A 24,456-nucleotide genomic window follows, 5' to 3' on the forward strand; every position below is an offset into this window, starting at 1 on the left:
GGGGGAGGCGCTGTGGGGGGCTGGCGCGCGGGCGGCGGCCGGGGCCATGGCCGAGGGCGGCGGGGCCGCGCGGAGGAGGGCGCCGGCGCTGCTCGAGGCGGCCCGCGCGCGCTACGAGAGCTTGCACATCTCGGACGACGTGTTTGGCGAATCGGGCCCGGACAGCGGCGGGAATCCCTTCTACAGCACGTCGGCCGCCTCGCGCTCCTCCTCGGCCGCCTCCTCGGACGACGAACACGAGCGCCTCGGCCTCGCGCGGGCCCCCGGCTCCCCGGCGCCTGGCGCCCCCACCGCGCAGGAGTCGGAGGAGGACGAGGCTGGCGCGGGCTGGAGCTCCACACTGCGGGACCGCCCGCCCCCGCGCTTCGAAGACACTGGCGGTAAGGCGCGGCCCGGGGGAGGCCAGGCTGCCCCGGCGCGAGAATTCCAGATGCTCCGCCCGCCAGCTTGCGGGTGGCAGCTGTGCGTTTCAGGAAACACACGAGGCTGCAGGAGCGGGGCTCTAAAGTGCAAGCGAGGCTCGTGCGGGGCTCCGCCGACTCTTCGTGGGTGGACAGGAAGAGGCGAGGCCGCGGCAGCACTTTGCGGCTGGCGAGAACGTGGCGGGGGGAGGGGGATGCTTCCCTCACTTGGTAGAAGTGTCCTCGCGTCCTGCAACGGAAGCCAATCACACCTGTAGGGTCTCTCCTTAGGGGTGAGTTAGACTTTACTAGTTGAAGGAATACTGGAAACTTGTGTCTTGGGACTGGGGGAGTCATTTTGTATTGCTGGCTCCAGAGCAAGCTTCCCCAGATGCTAGGTGTGGGGCAGGTAGCCGATGGAGCGAGGCTGAAAGGTTACCAGTGGCGTCTTCACTGGACTTTAGTTTTCTCCAGTTAATTAGAGAAACTTTCCGTGTCTTGCCATTCAGGATCTCTTGTGAAAAACAGGGAAGAGTGAAAGGATCAGTTTAGCAGCGTTAAGGCGCTTGCTTCAACAGAAGGAGCTTTCACGTGTTTCCTGCTTATTGCTATGGTCATAGACCAGCTGGAGAAGGTCGGAGAAAGGCTGACAGCTCTGCTGCCTGAGATCCTCTTTGCTGCCTCCTTTTGGGGAGTTGGTTTTAAAATATCTCCACTTTCCCTTCAGAAGCTCAGCAGCCTCTGTCCTTTCTGGGAGGTGGAGGCCCACCGTTCCCACCTGTCCTCTGATGCTTTTGTTCTTGCTCTGCGGCCTTCTTGGTCTTTTGTGGCAGTCCCTTCTTTCTGCACACTGTTTTCATGGATGAACTTGTGTGCAGCTTGTCATGTTGACGACCAGGGAGTGGCTGCAGTGGGCTTGATGCTGGACGTTATGCAACTTTTCCTGCCGCTTTGCCTGATGATTGTTCAACCAGTGGGGAACACAGCACATAGGAGGACAGCTCGAGGGACTCCTGGCTGGTCCTGGACTGGGATCAGGACATCACGCTGCAGCCTGCTGGTAGGGCTGGCTGGCTTCTCAGCAGGGAGTGGTCTGCAAACCTTAAGCAGGCTGGCTGCAGTGTGAATTTACTAAGCTACAGCTGGGCTTCCAGAGTCCAAGTTAGCTATACAGTGTTTGGGGTGGGTCAGTAAAAGCGTCTTCTTATTTGGGCTTTGATTAAGATTTTGGGAGTTTTCAGTCACATCACTCTGTATAATCCTTTTCCACCCCTATATTTTCCAAAATGTCATACGGTCTTCCAGCCCCAGACAACTGATTTCCTGTTGGCTCTTAAGAATTGTACCTGCCCAGAGCCCTGGTTTGGCAGGCCTTAGGCTGTAATGTCTGTGATCCAGTTTTTGATCTCAGAACACCTGAGATGTATGTCTGCTTGGGCAGATTACAGTGTTTTGTATTGGGGAAAATAGGGAAGTTGTGTTAGGTTAAGCCTGGTTAGGAAAAAGATTTGTGACGGCTGGTTTGAGAAGGTTAACATTTTTAAAGCAATATTATGTTTCTTAGTAACCTATAAATGGGAGAAATTCTGCAGCAGAGCAATTTACCACTGCAGCAGTTAAACGGTCATGAAGAGCATTTGGTGTTAGGTTTAAATTCTGCTTCCTTCAGATGTCTACTGAGTTCACACCTAGATCTGAGAATCACAGTCAAGTACTTTAACCACACATTAGTGGTTATTTGTGGAGAAGGCGATGGCACCCCACTCCAGTACTCTTGCCTGGAAAATCCCATGGACGGAGGAGCCTGGTAGGCTGCAGTCCCTGGGGTCGCTAGGAGTCGGACACGACTGAGTGACTTCACTTTCAGTTTTCACTTTCATGCATTGGAGAAGGAAATGGCAACCCACTCCAGTGTTCTTGCCTGGAGAATCCCAGGGACGGGGGAGCCTGGTGGGCTGCCGTCTATGGGGTTGCACAGAGTCGGACACAACTGAAGTGACTTAGCAGCAGCAGCAGCAGCAGCAGTGGTTATTTGATGCTATTTATACCTAGTTTTGTTTTCTTATTTTGTGTAGGAGCGCAGCTCTACTTAAGAATTTTCTTTCTCTTTGCAGCACTTCTCCCTGAGGGAAATTTGGGTGGTGCTAGAGGGATGAGTTTGATGGTTTCTTATGCAAGAATTCACGTTCCCTAAAACAATGGAAATGATTTATGGGGGCTGAAAATAGATGCAGAAATACGCTGCTGGTTAGAAAAAAATCCCTGTATCTTAGTGGTATGGAGACAGATGTGTGTTTAGAGGCTTGAGAGCTGCACCCAGACCACCCTGAGAGCAAAGAGGGTCAACCTGTGAATTTTCCCAAGTCCAGTAGATAAGACCCCCCAGCCAGAGTGTGTTCCCCAATTCCAGGAATGCAAGCTGCATTTCCCTGCATCTTTGTTTCCCAGTTTATTGATGGGTCTCACTGGGCTGATCTGGTGAGAAGAGGACCAAGCAAGAAGGTGACATTTTGATTTGTAATCAGCGCTCATCAGAGAAAACCCCTAACAGAAATTGCTGTTGTTGCTAGACTCAGATGAGGAAAGCAAAGGATTCTAGACTCATGGAACAGGTTTCCTGCTTGCCTCCTGCTATAAAAACAAACAAACAAAACACTAGATGCGTGGAAATAGCATATACACATGTGATTGTCTTAATTGTAAATGTATATCGCTGTGCTGAGTGTGGGTGGTTTCTTCTATCAGAAGGAAATTATGACCGATGTCTCGGGACCCTCTTGATAACCTGGAACCCTTTTCAGAGAGTCCCTGTGTAGGAGAGAGACACTGGGCACCATTGTGCTTTTCATCTGCATTCAGAGCTGCCTTTGGCCCCATGGGAGGAGAGCACACAGTAGGGAGACTGAGGTGGCAGAGTGAGGAGGGTTGAGACTCCTAACTGCCCTTCAAGCTGTTCTGGTTTCCTTAGCCTCCTCCTTCTGTTTTTTTACCCAGTGTATTTAGCTTCCTGGATCAGGCTCCCTAGAAGTGCAGCTGGCACTTATAGGAGGGGAGGTCCTTTCCCTCACACCCCCTTCTCTTCTTTCCCCTCTTCCTGGATCCCCCTGGGATGATTTAAATACAAGGACATCCATTTGCTGCGCTGGCTGGCTGACAGGCTTTTAACCCCTGTGTGGATGAAAGGTCAGCCTGGGAGCAGAAAGTGGTTACTGGGGGCTCAGGGCTCAGAACTCTATCCTTGCAGGCACCCCCGCAGCCCCTGTCAAGCTCTCAGCCTCATCTGCCTACTGTGGAAACAACCAACACAGCATGCAAACTCACTCTTGGGAAGCAGCGTGAAGTTCAGCTGCTTTGGGGCCCCTGCCCTTTCTGAGCAGTCTGGTGATTCGTTCTCTCTGATGAGGCAGAGGAACGGGCAGATCCACAGACACTCAGGACCCTTCTGTTCAGCTTTGTGGGTCCTTTGTTGTGGCAGGCTGGAGTATGAGCTTGCTCTTTCCATAAGAGGTTGGACTTCACAGGAGTTTTCTTCCCGTGTACCATGTCAGCCACCATCAGTCATCATTCAGTGGGGAGGTATGACCTTGAGAAGCTAGGGAGGAACATACTGCCTTGAAAATCAACACTGTGAAATGTCTTATCTCTTGAGTTTGTTGTTGGTTTATTTGGTTTAGAATCTTTTTGACTAACAAGGAAGAGAAGCATCTTTTCCTTAAAACCAGAATTAAACCAATACCTTCTACTGTAATGGAATTTGTGAGCTAAGATCCTGGACCCCTCTCTCCAATGTCAGGTAAGTAGCTGCTCCCACCTTTAGCTCTGTAGCTCCAGGAGGAGCTCAGATCATGGTAAGCTGTGAGATAAATCGCATGCAGTCCTGCCTGATACTGAAGTGTGTTCCCAGTCACAGAATTCAGAGAAGGGAGCTTTGTGGGAGAGATGTTTTGCTCTTTTTCCAGGAGTCTTTTCCTGTGATGGGGAAACTTGAGCTCACGATCAGGATAATAACACACAGTGTGCATCTGTAACTTGCTTTATCTTGCATTATTGCACTGAATCTTCACAGGTACTTTGTGTGGGAGAAGTTCTCTTCTGCACTTTACAGAGAAAGAGGTTGGTTTTTTCTGCCAGAGTCTTGAGGGGTAATGAGATTACCTTAGCTAAGTGATCAGCACCATCTAAGTACTCAGACTTGATAATTCAGGAAAGGTAGTGAATTGTTTTGTTTTTAATTTAGACTTTTTTCCAGTAAAAAATATTTATATTTATTTTCATGTTCTGCATGGATGTACTGTTTACTTTTTTGGAAGCATATATAGTTCTATGAGGCTTATTGCAGGTATGGATTTGTGTAACCTGTCCCACCATTGAGGAATGAAACAGAAGAGCTAGGATTTTATCTGACTTCTAGTTTAACCCCTGCGCCCCTGAGCACAAGGAGGTCAGAGCTCCTCTCCAGGGAGCAGGGCTTCGGACACACCAGCCCCTGGGAGTGCAGTGTGGTCTACTAAGTCTTAAAGTCTAAAACTCACCCTTATTTTTATTTTATTTTTTTTATGTTGCATTATTTTGTTTTATTCAAAATGGATCATGTTACTCAAAATAATACATAACATAGATACAGATCTAATAATCACCATGGCAACCAAAATATAAATCACAGTCTTTTTTTTTTAATATATTTATTTATTCTTTATTTTACTTTACAATTCTGTATTGGTTTTGCCATACATCGACATGAATCCACCACGGGTGTACATGTGTTCCCAAACATGAACCCCCCTCCCACCCCCACCCCACAACATCTCTCTGGGTCATGCCCGTGTACCAGCCCCAAGCATGCCGTATCCTGCATCAGACATAGCCTGGCGATTCCATTCTTACATATTATACATGTTTCAATGCCATTCTCCCAAATCATCTCACCCTCTCCCTCTCCCTCTGAGTCCAAAAGTCCGTTATACACATCTGTGTCTTTTTTGCTGTCTCGCATACAGGGTCATCCTTGCCCTCTTTCTAAATTCCATATATATGTGTTAGTATACTGTATTGGTGTTTTTCTTTCTGGCTTAGTTCACCCTGTATAATCGGCTCCAGTTTCATCCATCTCATCAGAACTGATTCAAATGTATTCTTTTTAACGGCTGGAAAACTCACCCTTATTTTTAAAGAGCTGTGATTGTGTATTTTTTTCCTTATTATCTGTAATATATGTTCATTTTAGGAAGAAATAAAAAAGTGATTAAACTTAAAAATCCCATAATCTCCTATTACTCAGAGATAATCACAGTTATCACTTTGAATGTATCCTTCATATATCTTAAGTTATGTGTTATTGGGTGACCTGCTTTTTAATTCAAAGTAATATATTGTAAACATTTTCCATTTAAATTATAAAATGTCTTTTTTAAAGAATCTGTTCCCTTTGGGTGGGTATTGGGCTCATTGCCCCCTCTCCCTTGTGTTTACAAATATTTATTTGTATTTCTTATACTGTGATAAATATTCTTGAAGTTTAAGTTTGTGTGCACATTTTTAATATATTCCTCAGCATAAAATGATCAAAACCAAATTGAATGAGGATTTTGTACATTTTAACTTTTTCTTAATATCTGTGGAACAGCCTTCTGGAAATGCACCTATTTAGACTCTGGTCAGCAGTGTACCAGAAAGTCTGTTAGAAAGTCTGGCTTCTAAGGCAGCAAATCAGTGTGTAATTCCTGCTAGCAGTGTGGTCCTGAGTGAGTGTTCCCTGTGATAAAGCTCAGAGATGTGATATACACAGTGCACGAGTCTTGCACAGCATGACCGTACAGCCCCCCAGGCCCAGGTGAAGAGAATCCCTCTGTGTCTTTCCAGGCAGTACCTCTCTGCCCCAGGGATAGCCATGTTCTGGTTTCTGTCACCGTCAATTACTTTTGCCTGTTATTTTGGTCTGGGTTCTTAGTTCATCATTATATCTGAGATGTGTGTAACAGTCTATTTTTATTTTGCTGTATAGCATTCCATTGTATAAATACTTACAGTTTGTTATCCATTTTTTGGTGTAAAGAGCAATATTGCATAGGAACCTGGAATGTCAGGTCCATGAATCAAGGCAAATTGGAAGTGGTCAAACAAGAGATGGGAAGAGTGAACGTCAATATTCTAGGAATCAGCTAACTAAAATGGACTGGAACGGGTGAATTTAACTCAGATGACCATTATATCTACTACTGCAGGCAGGAATCCCTCAGAAGAAATGCAGTAGCCATCATGGTCAACAAAAGAGTCTGAAATGCAGTACTTGGATGCAATTTCAAAAATGACAGAATGATCTCTCTTCGTTTCCAAGGCAAACCATTCAATATCATAGTAATCCAAGTTTATGCCCCAACCAGTAACACTGAAGAAGCTGAAGTTGAATGGTTCTATGAAGACCTACAAGACCTTTTAGAACACCCAAAAAAAGATGTCCTTTTCATTATAGGAGACTGGAATGCAAAAGTAGGAAGTAAGGAAACACCTGGAGTAACAGGCAAATTTGGCCTTGGAATACAGAATGAAGCAGGGCAAAGACTAATAGAGTTTTGCCAAAGAAAGGCACTGGTCATAGCAAACACCCTCTTCCAACAACACAAGAGAAGACTCTACACATGGACATCACCAGATGGTCAACAGCAAAATCAGATTGATTATATTCTTTGCAGCCAAAGATGAAGAAGCTCTATACAGTCAACAAAAACAAGACCAGGAGCTGACTGTGGCTCAGATCATGAGCTCCTTATTGCCAAATTCAGACTGAAATTGAAGAAAGTAGGGAAAACCACTAGACCATTCAGGTATGACCTAAATCAAATCCCTTAGGATTATACAGTAGAAGTGAGAAATAGATTTAAGGGCCTAGATCTGATAGATAGAGTGCCTGATGAACTATGGACTGAGATTCGTGACATTGTACAGGAGACAGGGATCAAGACCATCCCCATGGAAAAGAAATGCAAAAAAGCAAAATGGCTGTCTGGGGAGGTCTTACAAATAGCTGTGATAAGAAGAGAAGCGAAAAGCAAAGAGAAAAGAAAAGATATAAGCATCTGAATGCAGAGTTCCAAAGAATAGCAAGGAGAGATAAGAAAGTCTTCCTCAGCAATCAGTGCAAGGAAATAGAGGAAAAGAACAGAATGGAAAAGACTAGAGATCTCTTCAAAAAAATTAGAGATACCAAGGGAACATTTCATGCAAAGATGGGCTCCATAAAGGACAGAAATGGTCTGAACCTAATAGAAGCAGAAGATATTAAGAAGAGGTGGCAAGAATACACGGAAGAACTGTACAAAAAAGAGCTTAATGACCCAGGTAATCATGATGGTGTGATCACTCACCTAGAGCTAGACATCCTGGAATGTGAAGTCAAGTGGGTCTTAGAAAGCATCACTATGAACAAAGCTAGTGGAGGTGATGGAATTCCAGTTGAGCTGTTTCAAATCCTGAGTGATGATGCTGTGAAAGTGCTGCACTCAATATGCCAGCAAATTTGGAAAACTCAGCAGTGGCCACAGGACTGGAAAAGGTCAGTTTTCATTCCAATTCCAAAGAAAGGCAATGCAAAAGAATGCTCAAACTACTGCACAATTGCACTCATCTCCCATGCTAGGAAAGTAATACTCAAAATTCTCCAAGCCAGGCTTCAGCAACACGTGAACTGTGAACTTCCAGATGTTCAAGCTGGTTTTAGAAAAGGCAGAGGAACCAGAGATCAAATTGCCAACATCTGCTGGATCATCAAAAAAGCAAGAGAGTTCCAGAAAAACATCTATTTCTGCTTTATTGACTATCCCAAAGCCTTTGACTGTGTGGATCACAATAAACTGTGGAAAATTCTGAAAGAGATGGGAATACCAGACCACCTGACCTGCCCTCTTGAGAAATTTGTATGCAGGTCAGGAAGCAACAGTTAGAACTGGACATGGAACAACAGACTGGTTCTAAATAGGAAAAGGAGTATGTCAAGGCTGTATATTGTCACCCTGCTTATTTAACTTCTATGCAGAGTACATCATGAGAAATGCTGGACTGGAAGAAACACAAGCTGGAATCAAGATTGCTGGGAGAAATCTCAATAACCTCAGATATGCAGATGATACCACCCTTATGACAGAAAGTGAAGAGGAACTAAAAAGCCTTTTGATGAAAGTGAAACTGGAGAGTGAAAAAGTTGGCTTAAAGCTCAACATTCAGAAAACGAAGATCATGGCATCCAGTCCCATCACTTCATGGCAAATAGATGGGGAAACAGTGGAAACAGTGTCAGACTTTATTTTGGGGGGCTCCAAAATCACTGCAGGTGGTGACTGCAGCCATGAAACTAAAAGACGCTTACTCCTTGGAAGAAAAGTTATGACCAACCTAGATAGCATATTCAAAAGCAGAGACATTACTTTGCCATCAAAGGTCCATCTAGTCAAGGCTATGGTTTTTCCTGTGGTCATGTATAGATGTGAGAGTTGGACTGTGAAGAAGACCGAGCGCCGAAGAATTGATGCTTTTGCACTGTGGTGTTGGAGAAGACTCTTGAGGGTCCCTTGGACTGCAAGGAGATCCAACCAGTCTATTCTGAAGGAGATCAACCCTGGGATTTCTTTGGAAGGAATGATGCTAAAGCTGAAACTCCAGTACTTTGGCCACCTCATGCGAAGAGTTGACTCATTGGAAAAGACTGTGATGCTGGGAGGGATTGGGGGCAGGAGGAGAAAGGGACGACAGAGGACTAGATGGCTGGATGGCATAAGTGACTCGATGGACGTGAATCTGAGTGAACTCCAGGAGTTGGTGATGGACAGGGAGGCCTGGTGTGCTGCAGTTCATTGGTTCACAAAGAGTCGGACACGTCTGAGCGACTGAACTGAACTTGTTATCTATTATGCTATCAATGGACTTTTGGACTGTTTTCAGTTTGGGGCTTTTATGAATACAGCTGCCACCAGGGTTCCTGCGCCTGTTTTTGATGGACATGGACCTGATTTCCATGGGGTGTGCATGCCTAGGAGCAGGATTGCTGAGTCATAGAGTAGATGCGTGTTTCCGCCTCAGCACTGTGGACACCGTGGGCTGGGGGTCCCTTTGTTGCAGAGGCTGTCTTGTGCATTGAAGTACGCTCAGCAGAACTCCTGGCCTCTGCCCATCGAAGGGCAGCGGCACACCTTTGTCTGGTCACGACAGGTAAACATATCACCATGCACTGTCAAGTGTCCGGTGGGGAACACAGTCATCTGCAGTCGAGAACCATTGCTGTGGTAGATACTGCCAGATGGTTTTCCAGTTTACACACCCACCAGCAGTGTATGAACTATGTCATGTATTAATTCAGCAGACATATCGAACCCTACTGGGATAAAAGGGTAAGTAAGGCATGTCTCCTGGGGTCCAGTAAGAGAGACAAAGTGAAAAAAATGAGATAAGAGTCTGTGATCGAGGTAAACACGGATTCAGATGGGATTCTAGAGGTGCCTCACCTAATCCAGCTGGGCTGGGGAAGAGGAGGTGCCTCTGGCAGAGGTGACCCCTGAGCTGCATCCTAAAGAATAAAAATGAATCAGGCGAAAAGGAAGGAAAAAGGCATCTTGAACAAGGGCACAACCTGGGCACAGGCTGGGTGGGGCGGGCCATCTTTGCCTGAGGGCAGGCCCATTCTCTCTTCAGCTGAGCAGCCTTGGTGACAATGTCTTGAAATTTGATGTTTGTAATTGTTACCACTGCAAGTAGCTGTAGCTAGAATCTGAATACTAAGTTCAGGCATAGATGCTGGATCCTGTAGGGAGTGGAATTTAGCAGGTTTGGCAAGAAATAAGTGCTCAGAGAGGGCGGAATCCGTGGAGAAGCACTGGGGTCTTTTTAAGAAAGGAAGAGGGAATATGACAACCAAAGTTAAGGTGGTAAAACCTTTATTGGTAAGGGAAGTATAGTATTAGCTTCTAGTGAGGGGGAAGATGTCATGCTCCAAGAACAGTAGAGAACCTAAAATTTCATGTCATATAAAGGGACGTGCTGCCTAGATTGGCACATGGTATAAAGAACTGTCTTCCGCTTGTTTGTGAATTCCAAGAAGAATTATTACAGAACTATGGCTGGCCATACTTTTTCCAATTTATTAAATGCCTAGTAAGTATTCGTGTATATTTAATTAATTTATTAAAACAATAAAAAAATCCTTTCACTTCTCATATCTTTGCCATTGCTTCCAGCTTAGAACTGAGACAACCCTCATCGGTCTGGACGTTGGATCCTCTGTCAGCTGGGGTTCCCAGATTCCAGTCTTGTTAATGCCCTGCCCCCTGCCTCTCTCTCTCTCTCTCTTCCCATTGTCTGTGGAAGAAGAGTGATCTTTACAAACCTGAGCTTATCCACTCTCTTCTCTGCTTAAAACTTTTCAGTGGCTTCAACTTCAAGTAATTCCCAAGTCCTGCACAGGGCCTCCTAGCCACCTTCCTTTCCCACATGCCTTTGGACCCTTGTCCTGCAACACTCTCCAGCCACTCAATCTGCCCATCTTAGAGCCTTTGTGCCTGCCTGACTCTCACCTAGAATGTTCTTCCCCTCAATACTTGAATAGCAACCCTTGCTTGCTGGTCTGGTCTTGGTTCAAATGTCACTGCCTCCAAAAATCTAAAATTACCTTCTTCCCTAAGGTGCCTTTTAGTATCCATTTAAGCTAATTTTTCTCCCAGGTCTGGGATGTTGGGATGTTTTGGTCACGGTAGTTCCTCAAGTTTTGTTGGATAAACAAAAGAATAGATGGATGCAGAAGTAGATTTTTTTTTAATGGCATGGAAATTGGTATCAGTGAATAAATGTTCACAAGAACCTGTGCATTTTTTAACATCCAAATTGTGGAAGTGTGGATAGGTTGACTCACAGGGAGTGGGTTTCTTCCCAGAAAGGCACCAAAGCAAGTCTGGAGTGTGTTTTACAGGGATTTCCATCCAGGATGGAAGACTGGGGAACTCTCCAACCCTTGGGCTTCCACACCCTGCCCACTTCCTAATTAACCTTCAAGCCCGGACTCTGTTAGGAATTTGTAGGGGAGCCAGCTGCTCATGCTCCATTAATTTTTTAACAAACGCTTGTGTATCACTTCCTATCTGTCAGATAGTGTCCTGAGTGCTTTCTAGCCTATGTAATCCTCAAAACAACAATGTGAGGTTAGTACTGTTATTTTTCCTATCTTTAACGTATGGAAACTGAGTCACAGGTTAAGTGACATAGGCTGGACTGGTCCTTGTGATGAGGGTATAAGCAGGCATCATGTGCACCATGATTTGTGCCAGTCAGATCAGCTAACTAAAAAGTCTCTTGTAGGGGCTCTGAGTTGAAGGGCACTGTCATTCTCCAAATCTGTTTCACCTGTTGACTTTTATCCCAGGCATTGGCTGCACTTAATTTCCCAGCCCCCCTTCAGTGAGAGGGGCGGCTGCCTGGGTTCTGGGCAGTGGTAGATGAGGCACAGCGTGGACCCCACTCTCAGGCCTGGTCAGGAGGGAGGCTCCTCTGGGCCTCCCTCTACCATCACCGTCATCGTCATCGTCGTCTTTATCACCACCACCATCACCATACCCACAGAAAACTGTGATTTCTTTTGCCCTGCAGGATAAAACAAAGAGCGACTGTTCCCCAACTTTGTGCAGGGAGCTAGAAATTGAAGACCAGGACTCTGGACCGGGGAGTGGGTTGGAAAAGGAAGCTGGAGGGTGACCTGTGATGTGTCAGAGATACTGGGGCTACCAGATGAAAGAACCTTGTGTCTGAATCACCGTTTGGCGCAAAGCCACCCATGAATCAGTCATATCTGCCATGGACTACATTTATGAAGAAATGAGCTTCTGTCTTGTTTGCTCCATCATGCGTTTGGCAGGGGCTGGGGGAGTGGGTGGTTACAGCAGCCAGCAGAATTCTATTTGCATAGATGCTAAAGGAAAGAGATAGATGGGGAAAAGCAAATTCAAATCAGTAGGGCTCTTATTGATTGTACAAGGATTCATAAGGAGAAATTATGAGAAAAAACAGAGGGAAAAAAAATGAGTTCTTTGCATTCTCTCAGTGAAGTTCCCATTGTAACTTTGGAACAGGTGAAACAATGCAGGTAATCTCCTGCACTGGACGTTCGAGACTCAGTTATTAATTGCACGTTGGTGTTTTGAAGCAGTAGAGGATTGGAAAGAGGCTTGGTGGTCAGCTTCTGGTGGAGAGCGGGCACGCCCAGGGTAAAAGGCCCAGTCTCTGTTGAGAGCTCACCCTGCGATCTTGGGCAGGGGGCCCAGTGAAGCCCAGCACTGAGAATCAGTAAAGACACATGGTTGAGCACAAAGCTGGTGCTTCATTCCAGGTAGCCGATTTTCATTCCTTCAAACTACTTTTTTTCCTATGTGGCCAAAATGGACATGATGGATATTATACTGCTTAGATTTTCAAAACTTTTTAGCAACCAGAAACCTCAGTACAAACCCAGGGGGGCTTCCTTTGAAGCTGGAGTGAGAGGCCTCAGAACCTGTCCAGCTGGTCTCCCCGCCCTCCCTGGAAGCCCTGTGAGTGCCCCAGGACCCCTCTATCAAGGGCTTTCAGCTGGGACCCAGGGTGAATGGAGGGAGACTCCCATAGGGGGGTGACGGACATCAGTGGAGAAACAGTTACTGCTCTCATATCTACTGGGCTCCGTCCTCTCTGAGCTGGTGGCTAGGAAGCCAATAGGTGGATGCAATATTGATGTTTCAGAAACTCCAAAAGGCTTCTGTGGCAAAGGCAATTAAAAATTTAATAACTTTAGAAGAACAGGAACAGGAGGAGACCTGTTTTCTCAAGTTTGGAAAATAGACTTATAAAGAGAATATAAGGGATTGGGATAAAGGATGATTTCCTGGAAGAAAAAAATAAAAATAAGTGGAATCATTTCAAGAATGGTTAGTGAACGGCTTGCTTATTTGAGCTCCTTCTACATTTGGGGAACTGGAGAATCCACATCTTAAATCAGCATCCCTGGGACCCCTGCTGAGTTAGTGAGGTATGCTGAGTAATGGTTCTGAGGTTCTGTGGTGAGCACACCTTCACTTCAGAATTCACATTTTAAAAAAAAAATCTACAATTTCTTCATCTGTTGATAATGATGCCTACTTCCCTGGCACCCAGCATTTGAGGTAAATAAAAATGGTTCTTTGGTTTGTTCTTAATACTCATTTATTTCAACAAAATCTCCAATCTGATTTCCTGGCTAGCTGAGGAACCGGACCATAATTATGGCATCCGAGGGGATATGTATTCTGAATTCCAATGGACTCTGGCCACCCAAGACGGGCAGGCCATGGGGGAGAGGTCTGACAGAGCATGGTCTGCTGGAGAAGGGAATGGCAAACCACTTCAGTATTCTTGCCTTGAGAGCCCCCATGAACAGTATGAAAAGGCAAAATGATAGGATACTGAAAGAGGTACTCCCAGGTCATTAGGTGCCCAATATGCTACTGGAGATCAGTGGAGAAATAACTCCAGAAAGAATGAAGGGATGGAGCAAAAGCAAAAACAATACCCAGTTTTGGATGTGACTGGTGATAGAGGCAAGATTCTATGCTGTAAAGAACAATATTAACCTGGAATGTCAGGTCCATGAATCAAGGCAAATTGGAAGTGGTCAAACAAGAGATGGCAAGGGTGAACGTCGACATTCTAGGAATCAGCGAACTAAAATGGACTGGAATGGATGAATTTAACTCAGATGACCATTATATCTACTACTGTGGTCAGCAATCCCTCAGAAAAAATGGAGTAGCCATCATGGTCAACAAAAGACTCTGAAATGCAGTACTTGCATGCAATTTCAAAAACGACAGAATGATCTCTGTTCATCTCCAAGGCAAACCATTCAGTATCACGGTAATCCAAGTCTATGCCCCAACCAGTAACGCTGAAGAAGCTGAAGTTGAACGGTATTATGAAGACCTACAAGACCTTTTAGAACTAACACCCGAAAAAGATGTCCTTTTCATTATAGGGGACTGGAATGCAAAAGTAGGAAGTCAAGAAACACCTGGAGTAACAGGCAAATTTGGGCTTGGAGTGTGGAATGAAGTAGGGCAAAGACTAATAGAGTTTTGCCAAGAAAATGCACTGGTCATAGCAAACACCCTCTTCCAACAACACAAGAGAAGACTCTACACATGGACATCACCAGATGGTCAACACCGAAATCAGATTGATTATATTCTTTGCAGCCAAATATGGAGAAGCTCTATACAGTCAACAAAAACGAGACCAGGAGCTGACTGTGGCTCAGATCATGAACTCCTTATTACCAAATTCAGACTGAAATTGAAGAAAGTAGGGAAAACCACTAGACCATTCAGGTATGACCTAAATCAAATCCCTTATGATTATACAGTAGAAGTGAGAAATAGATTTAAGGGCCTAGATCTGATAGATAGAGTGCCTGATGAACTATGGAATAAGGTTCCTGAGATTGTACAAGAGACAGGGATCAAGACCATCCCCATGGAAAAGAAATGCGAAAAAGCAAAATGGCTGTCTGGGGAGGCCTTATAAATAGCTGTGAAAAGAAGAGAAGTGAAAAGCAAAGGAGAAAAGGAAAGATATAAGCATTTGAATGCAGAGTTCCGAAGAATAACAAGAAGAGATAAGAAAGCCTTCTTTAGCGATCAATGCAAAGAAATAGAGGAAAACAACAGAATGGGAAAGACTAGAGATTTCTTTAAGAAAATTAGAGATACCAAGGGAACATTTCATGCAAAGATGGGCTCCATGAAGGACAGAAATGGTCTGGACCTAACAGAAGCAGAAGATATTAAGAAGAGGGGCAAGAATACACAGAAGAACTGTACAAAAAAGATCTTCCTGACCCCGATAATCATGATGATGTGATCACTAATCGAGAGCCAGACATCTTGGAATGTGAAGTCAAGTGGGCCTTAGGAAGCATCACTAGGAACAAAGCTAGTGGAGGTGAGGGAATTCCAGTTGAGCTATTTCAAATCCTGAAAGATGATGCTGTGAAAGTGGTGCACTGAATATGCCAGCAAATTTGGAAAACTCAGCAGTGGCCACAGGACTGGAAAAGGTCAGTTTTCATTCCAATCCCAAAGAAAGGCAATGCCAAAGAATGCTCAAACTACCGCACAATTACACTCATCTCCCATGCTAGGAAAGTAATACTCAAAATTCTCCAAGCCAGGCTTCAGCAATACGTGAACTGTGAACTCCCTGATGTTCAAGCTGGTTTTAGAAAAGGCAGAGGAACCAGAGATCAAATTGCCAACATCCACTGGATCATGGCAAAAGCAAGAGAGTTCCAGAAAAACATCTATTTCTGCTTTATTGACCGCCAAAGCCTTTGACTGTGTGGATCACAATAAACTGGGAAATTCTGAAAGAGATGGGAATACCAGACCACCTAACCTGCCTCTTGAGAAATCTGTATGCAGGTCAGGAAGCAACAGTTAGAACTGGACATGGAACAACAGACTGGTTCCAGATAGGAAAAGGAGTACGTCAAGGCTGTATATTGTCACCCTGCTTATTTAACTTATATGCAGAGTACATCATGAGAAACACTGGACTGGAAGAAACACAAGCTGGAATCAAGATTGCCAGGAGAAATCTCAATAACCTCAGATATGCAGATGACACCACCCTTACGGCAGAAAGTGAGGAGGAACTAAAAAGTCTCTTGATGAAAGTGAAAGTGGAGAGTGAAAAAGTTGGCTTAAAGCTCAACATTCAGAAAACGAAGATCATGGCATCTGGTCCCATCACTTCATAGGAAATAGATGGGGAAACAGTGGAAACAGTGTCAGACTTTATTTTGGGGGGCTCCAAAATCACTGCAGATGGTGACTGCAGCTATGAAATTAAAAGATGCTTACTCCTTGGAAGAAAAGTTATGACCAACCTAGACAGTATATTCAAAAGCACAGACATTACTTTGCCGACTAAGGTCCGTCTAGTCAAGGCTATGGTTTTTCCTTTGGTCATGTATGGATGTGAGAGTTGGACTGTGAAGAAAGCTGAGCGCCGAAGAATTGATGCTTTTGAACTGCGGTGTTGGAGAAGACTCTTGAGGGTCCCTTGGACTGCAAGGAGATCCAACCAGTCCATTCTGAAGGAGATCAGCCCTGGGTGTTCTTTGGAAGGAATGATGCTAAAGCTGAAACTCCAGTACTTTGGCCATCTCATGCGAAGTGTTGACTCATTGGAAAAGACTCTGATGCTGGGAGGGATTGGGGGCAGGAGGAGAAGGGGATGACAGAGGATGAGATGGCTGGATGGCATCACGGACTCGATGGACGTGAGTCTGAGTGAACTCCAGGAGTTGGTGATGAACAGGGAGGCCTGGCGTGCTGCGATTCATGGGGTCGCAAAGAGTCGGACACGACTGAGCGACTGAACTGAACTGAACTGGAAAAGTGTGTATGTGAAAGTGTTAGTTGCTCAGTCGTGTCTGATTCTGCGACACCATGTACTGTAGCCTGCCAGGCTCTTCTGTCCATGGAATTGTCCAGAAAAGAATACTAGAGTGGGTTGCCATTTCCCTCTCCAGGGGTTCTCCCCAACCCGGGATCGAAGCTGGGTCTCCTGCATTGTAGGCAGGCTCTTTTTTTTTTTTTTCTTGTGTGCTCTTTATTTTTTATTTATTTATTTTTTTACTTTACAGTACTGTATTGGTTTTGCCATACATTGACATGAATCCGCCACGGGTGTTCTTTACTGTCTGAGCCACCAGGGAAGCCCTGGAAAAGTACACTTGATTGGAAATTGGAGATAGCTACAGTGAGAAGTCTTTTAAGATTGAAAGAGGTGAATTTTAGGTAAATTATCACCAAGTGTAAATCCACACTGTGTATCTTACATTTACAGACACTTTTATCTTCAGGAACTTTGGCAGAGAAGAAATAGGTTTTGAAAAGATGTAAGTACGTTAAGGGAGATGGCAGATTACATGAGGAAAGTTGGAGTGGCTGCCAGGGTCCAGCCCAGACTCCTGAGGGTGGTGTGTGCGATGCTTTGTTTTGTTGGGAGGGAGTGGGGACCTGTCCCAACTCGGCATTCAAAGCGGTACCTCCCACAGGGCAGCTCCAGGCATCCAATTATGAGATCCTGTCTGGTCTTTGCACTCAGCGAAGCACTCTCCCTATTATCCTGTTGGGCTCCTGAGAGCAGTTCTCATTGTCCCTGCTGCCAAAGGACCAACCAAAGCCATGTGCCCCTGAGGTGTGCTAACATTCTTTCACTCCAGCAGGTTATTGGCAGCAGGGCTGGAAAATGATTAAGTAAAATTGGCTGGGAATCCAAAGCAGAACAGCCTCCCAAAGAAAACTTCTTGAGTTCAGATTTCATATCTTCTTTTGAATACAGTTAATTCACCTGGCCTGTGATGGGCCAGGCACTGTGTTAGTAATGGGCTTGAGAAATGGATATAGGAAGCTTAGAGCCCAATGCTGAAAATGGGAGGTGCTCAAATACTTGGGGCCTGAGTAGTAGGTGCTGTTTTAAGAAGGGTGTCTGGTGCTGAGGGAGCAGCCAGGATCAGCACTTCTGCAGAGGTGTAGTAAACGTGACCAGAGAATGGCACCAAGGGAAGCCAGGGGTGGTTTGTTCAGATCCCTGCTCCACAGTGTCTCCCCCAGAGATAGGATCAGGAGTTGGGCAAGAGTCACTCTGGATAGAAGAGTCATGGCTGTGCCTAAGTTCTGACCTGCAGCCAATACATATTTCCATTAAAGAGTCCAATTAAAGGTGATATTGACAAGAGAGTATCTAAACTTGTTCCTGGGAATAAAAAAGGCCAGTGATACTTGTGGAGTTAAAAACAAAAGGAACACTTCTTTTTTTTTTTTTTTCATTTTTAATCTTTTTCTTTCCTGTTTGTTTTGTTTTGTTTTACTTTACAGTATTGTATTGGTTTTGCCATACATCAACATGAATCCGCCATGGGTGTATACGTGTTCCCAATCCTGAAGCCCCCTCCCACCTCCCTCCCCAAACCATCCCTCTGGGTCATCCCAGTGCACCAGCCCCGAGCATCCTGTATCCTGCATCGAACCTAGACTGGCAATTCGTTTCTTATATGATATTATACATGTTTCAATGGCATTCTCCCAAATCATCCCACCCTCTCCCTCTCCCACAGAATCCACATAGTTTTAGTACCGTACAGTCTTTTAAAAATTATACACGTGAACTGTCTAATTTTGTTTTAAGTGCAATCCTGTCTTACCCCCTTTTTAAAGAATTTTTTTAATTCTAAAGTTTTTGTAGAATCACTCCCTGCCTCTGTGCAGTCCATGTTGACAACTCGTTGCTCATGTGTACGTGGGGGTGCTCCGTTGCTTCTTTGTGACCCTATGGACTGTAGTCTGCCAGGCTCCCCTGTCCACGGGATTTTCCACGCAAGAATTCTGGAGTGGGTTGCATGGGATGGGACCCACATCTCCTGCATTGCAGGGGGATTCTTTCCTCACTGGGAAGCCCTTGTTGCTCACACACAAACACATTTGTGAATGAACATCATGTGTAGGAGCTTTAGGGGTCATTGCTTAACAAATACAGGGTCGTTTTATATAGCTTTCTATTAATGCTCTTCTCACTTAAGAATACTTCATCAATAACTTCTTTTTTGTGCTTACTTAATTTTAAAAGGAATAGCTGCTAAACTTTTATCCAGTGCCTTTATTTTTATCAAAAAACCATTTATTGGTGTGGTTCTGTTGTGTTTTTTTTTCATATTTAATTTATTGACGAGGTAGATTTCATTGATTTCCTGGTACTGAGAGTCCCTTACTTCCCTGGAATACATCCAGGTTGGTCTCTCTGATAGATGGCTGAATTCTGTTGTTTGCTGGTGTTAGTTCAGAGTTTCTGTAACTAACCAATCATAAGCCAGATTTGTTCATTGTTTCCCCTCTTTATCTCTCTCAGGTCTGGGTATTAAAACTATCTGCAGCTTCATAAAGTGAATTGGTTTATTGTTTAATTGCTTGCTGCCATTCAGCGGTGTAAATATGTGTCGGACACGACTCAGCTGTGAACCTGTCTGGTCCTCCTTCTTCTGAATTTACCACATCTTGAATCATTTTGATGATTTATGTTTTCCTAGGAAATCATCTATTTTTCCTAGTCTTAAATGCAAAATTCCATGCAGTTGTGCAAAATGGTTCTTTTTGATTGGCCTTTATAATCTGTACTTGCTTTTATGTGTCTGTTCTCAGTCTGGCCTTCTGGATCTGCACGTGCTCTCTCCCCCAGCTCCTCCTCTCCTCCTGCCCTTTCCTTCAGTTTCTCCACCTTTTCTCGCCCCTGTCACCCGTCTTCTCTTTCTTACCCTTAATTGGGCATGTGAGGTGTCTTTCTATATTATTGGTCTTTTCAAAGAATTAGCTTTGAGGGGATTCCCTGGTGGTCCAGTGGTTAGGGCTCTTGCGCTTCCGCTGCTGAGGGCCCAAGTTCTGTCCTTGGTTGGGGAACTAGATCCCAAATGCCGCACAGTGTGGAAAAAAAATAAATTAGCTTTTGAGTTGTCCCTGTTGTTTTTTTAATTTAAAAATTTACCTTTGTTATAACTTTTTTCTTTTCATTTATTGAACTGTCTTTTTATAATTGGTTTAGGTGATTTGTTTTCATTTAAACCTCATGGTTTCTTCTCATTTAAAAAAATCTCTAGTGTTGAAGGCATTTGTCACTAAAATCTCCTTAGAGTGTACCTTCTGGTGTATTCTGTAAGTTTTGATATGAAGTATTGTCTTTCTGTTGCTTTCGAGGTTTTTTTCAAGTTCTCCTTTTAATTTTTCTTTGATCTAAGTGTATATTTCTTAATATATTAGTAGTCAAGATTTTTTGTTACTTGATCATTTAATTCCTTATTGGATTGTGGTCAAAGAACTGTCCTTTAAATCTTTAATTTGAAAGGTTTGTAAAGGTTTTATTTCTTGCCAAATATCAAATTAATCTTTACAAATGTGGCATACAGAGGTAATAAAAAATGTAATAAAAAATGTATGCTTTTTATTTGAGGGAAATAAGGGTGTCTGTCTGTTTCCCTATCATCTGTTTTTTTTTTTTTTTTTTCTTGTCAAGTAGATATTCCCATATGAAGAGCTAAATTTTTACCAGGCACCTGCATTTTTAAGTCTTCATCTGCCATGATATTTGGTGCATGTGCACTTAACACCTTTCATATCTCCCCACTAAGCTGTGCCTTTAATAACACCCCCTTTTCTCGCTTTGATTCTAAGTCCAGATTGTTTGCTGTTAGTTTTGTCTTTCCTGCTTTCTCCTCCTTGGCATATTGCCTGCTGTCTTCCTTGCCTGGTGTGTTCTTCCCAGTCCCATCTGCCTGTGTTTCATGAACGGCATATAGGTGGACATATATTTTGACACAACATGATAGACTCTTTAGTTGGAGAAATCAATCGGTACGCACTTAAATCATGACAAACAAGCATCACTTTCATTCTTTCAATATTATTCAGTCCACTTTTTTCTTTCTCTCTTCCTCGTGTTTGATGTTTTGATGAAGTTGTTTATTTTTTTATGCATTAGATATAGAAATTCTTTCCATTTGGGGGTGAAAGCTTTACTGAGGTAAATTCGCAGGTCATACAATTTACCTGTTTTTATGTGTACAGTTTAGTGGAGCTTCTTATGTTCCCAGTTTGTATGAAGAGTCAGTTTTAGAACGTTTGAATCATCCCCAGAGGAAACCGGGCCTTAGGCAACTACGAATCTGCTTCCTGTCTCTGGGATTTGCCTGTGCTGGAAATTGCGTGTGAATGCAACCGCGCGGCCTGTGTGGTTTGTGACTAGTTTCTTTCGGTTGGTGTCGTGTTTCCAGTGTTTGCTCATCAGCTGGTGGTCATATGGGCTGTTTCCACTCTTTGCTGTCATGTTGTGCTCTTATGTTCAGCTGCTCGTCGTGTCTGACTCTCTGCGACTCCCTGGTCTGCAATACACCAGGCTTGCCTGTCCTTCACTGTCTCCTGCAGTATGCGCAAATTCATGTCCATTGAGTCAGTGATGTCATCCCACCATCTCATCCTCTGTTGCCACCTTCTCCTCTTGCCCTCCATCTTTCCAAGCATCAGGATTTTTTCCAGTGAGTTTGCTTTTTGCATCAGGTGGACGCAGTATTGGAGTTTCAGCTTCAGCATCAGTCCTTTCAATGAATATTCGGGGTTGCTTTCTTTTAGGACTGACTGCTTTGATTTCCTTGCTGTCCAAATGAAAGTGAAAGTCGCTCAGTCATGTCTGACTCTTTGCAATCCCATGGACTGTAGTCTGCCATGCTCCTCTGTCCATGGAATTCTTCAGGCAAAAGTAATGAAGGTGGGTAGCCGTTCCCTTCTCCAGGATATCGTCTCAACCCAGGGCTCGAACCAAGTCTCCCGCATTGCAGGTGGATTTTTTACCGTCTGAGCCACGAGGGAAGCCCTGCCGTCCAAGGAATTCTCAAGAGTCTTCTCTAGCACCGCAGTTTGAAAGCATCAGTTCTTCACTGCTCAGCCTTCTTTATAGTCCAACTCTCACAGCCCACATACATACATAACTACTGGAGAAACCATAGCTTTGACTTTTTGGACCTTTGTCGGCAAAGTGATGTCTGCTTTTTGATCCACTGTCTAGGTTTGTCATAGCTTTCCTTCCAAGGAGCAAGGCTACAGTCACCATCCACAGTGATTTTGGAGCCCAAGAAAATAAAGTCTGTCACTGTTTCCAATGTTTCCCCATCTATTTGCCATGAAGTGATGGGACCAGATGCCATGACCTTTGTTTTTGAATGTTGAGTTTTAAGCCAACTTTTTCACTCTCTTTCACGTTTATCAAGAGGCTCTTTAGTTCCTCTTGGCTTTCTGCCATTAGGGTGGTGTCATCTGCATATCCCGGCAATCTTGATTCCAGCTTGTGCTTCATCTAGCCCGGCATTTCACATAATGTACTCTGATATAAGTTAAATAAGCAGAGTGACAATATATAGGCTTGATGCACTCCTTTCCCAAATTTAAACCAGTTCGTTGTTCCATATCCAGTTCTGTTGCTTCTTGACTTGTATACAGGTTTCTCAGGAGGCAGATAAGGTGATCCAGTATTCTCATCTCTTGAAGAATTTTCCACAGATTTTTTGATCCACACAGTCAAAGGCTTTAATATACTCAGTGAAGCAGAAGTAGAAGGTTTTTTGGAACTCTCTTGCTTTTTCTGTGATCCATCGGATGTTGGCAATTTTATCTCTGGTTCCTCTGCCTTTTCTTCTAAATCCAGCTTGTACATCTGGAAGTTCTCAGTTCAGGTACTGTTGAAGCCTCACTTGAAGGATTTTGAGCATTACCTTGCTAGCATGTAAAGAGAGATCAGTTGTGGTAGTAAAGCCAAAACCTTCATGTACAAGTTGTAGTGTGGACATAGTTTTCATTTTTCTTGGGTATGTCTCTAGGAGTGGAATTGCTGGGTCCGCATGATAACTCTCTGTTTAGCTTTCTGAGGAACTGACAAAATGTTTTACAAGGTGGGTATGTGAGTTTCAATTATTATTATTATTATTATTACAATGTATGTGAGTTTCAATTTCTCCACATTCTTATCAGCATTTGTTTTTCTGGGTTTTGGTAGTAGCCATGCTAATGAATGGGCGGTGGTATTTCACTGTGGTTTTGATTTGCTTTTCCCTGATGATTGCTGATGCTGAGCATCTTTTCATGTGCTTACTGCTGTTTATGCATTTGTGTGTTGGAGAAACATTTGTTCACGTTTTTTGCCCATTTTGTCCAAATGGCTAAACATTTGCCTAAGGCAGGGTTGAAGCCAATTGTAGAATGAACTTCTAGGATAAAGATTCAGTCTGAAGTTTTGTTTTTTAAAACAATGCATTTATATTTTGTTAAAAATTTTAGGTGTCAAGATACTAGAGGTTGACAGTGTAGTACAGGAATAGTAATTTTATATTCTGGGCAGCTCTCTTGTACCTGAAGCTGTGCCCCTGAACACTTGTGAAATGAAGAGATATTTGCTTCCTGTTGAGCTGGGGAAGTGGCAGAGTGGTTGTGTCTCCAGCGTGGGGACTTATGTCGGGACAGTGCACCTCCCTTCCTTGTATAAATAGTAGCTCTTGAAGGGAAAGACAGGCTACCTTCCTTTCCATCTCCTGGACGTAAGAACTTGGCTAGTCCATGAGACGATGATGCGATGTCATTGACAAAACCTCGTGAGCTAAACCCTTGGTTCTCTTGAGTAGTTTTTAGGAGTAAACTTCAGATTTTGCCTCTCTTGTAATTTTCACTTCTATTATTTCTGACTGTAGTTGCCACTACTTCCAGCGGTCACTTGAGGAAAACTAGGAATGTGGCCAGGGACCAGTGAGGTTTTTTTCATGATAAGAAAATCATTTCCTATTTCTGTCTGCACTTCAGATTTTGGTGTGTGAGGATGGATGTGAGCCTGGATTTTGGCATCTTCCTGAAGAAATGATTTGTATCATGAGAAGAACGCTTGCCACACATAAATACAGGGGGAAAAAATCTCGAGTTTCATGTTTTTCGGGAGGAACTTCACAACTAGGATTCATAGTTCGGGATTCGGCAGCTCTTTATCTTCTGTTAATAACTACTCAGAATGATAAGTTACCCTATGGTAACCATTTCACAGCCACTTTGAGTGTAGCATTAGTTTCTATAGACTTAAAACTGCAAGAAATTGTGCTCTTAAATGGCATTGTTGTAAGGTAATTTTAAAACTTGGCTGATAGAAACAAAATTTTTCTGTACCACTTTCTTTTCTTAGTACTGTATTATTTTTGATAGATTGAAAGTGATTTATTGTGGACGTTGTCCTAAAAGATTATAGAATTTTTAATTAAGGATTGTTCCTGAATTTTTAAGCTGGCAGAGTTCACTTTGTGATTTTAATACATCTTTCTTAGGTGAGAAATTCCCAAATAAGAGTGTTTCTTGGAATATTCATAGCCTGAATGAAATTGAATGATTATAAATTTACATTAAATTCTTAAGGGCTGTTTGCTTTAGTCTTATGAAAGCTA

General features: G+C 43.8%; 1 protein-coding gene across 1 annotated transcript in view; it reads left to right on the forward strand.

Annotated features, from left to right (window-relative positions):
- Window positions 1–46: 46 nt before the first annotated feature.
- PGBD5 (piggyBac transposable element derived 5) overlaps window positions 47–24,456 on the forward strand; it is a 105,360-nt gene continuing 80,950 nt past the window's right edge. The window contains exon 1 of the mRNA XM_040242778.1: window positions 47–380. Coding sequence (XP_040098712.1) covers window positions 47–380 — 334 coding nt within the window. The remainder of the gene's footprint in view (window positions 381–24,456) is intronic.

The sequence above is a fragment of the Oryx dammah genome, unplaced genomic scaffold (assembly GCF_014754425.2).
Source record: "Oryx dammah isolate SB20612 unplaced genomic scaffold, SCBI_Odam_1.1 HiC_scaffold_6, whole genome shotgun sequence".
In the NCBI taxonomy this organism is placed as follows: Eukaryota; Metazoa; Chordata; class Mammalia; order Artiodactyla; family Bovidae; genus Oryx; species Oryx dammah.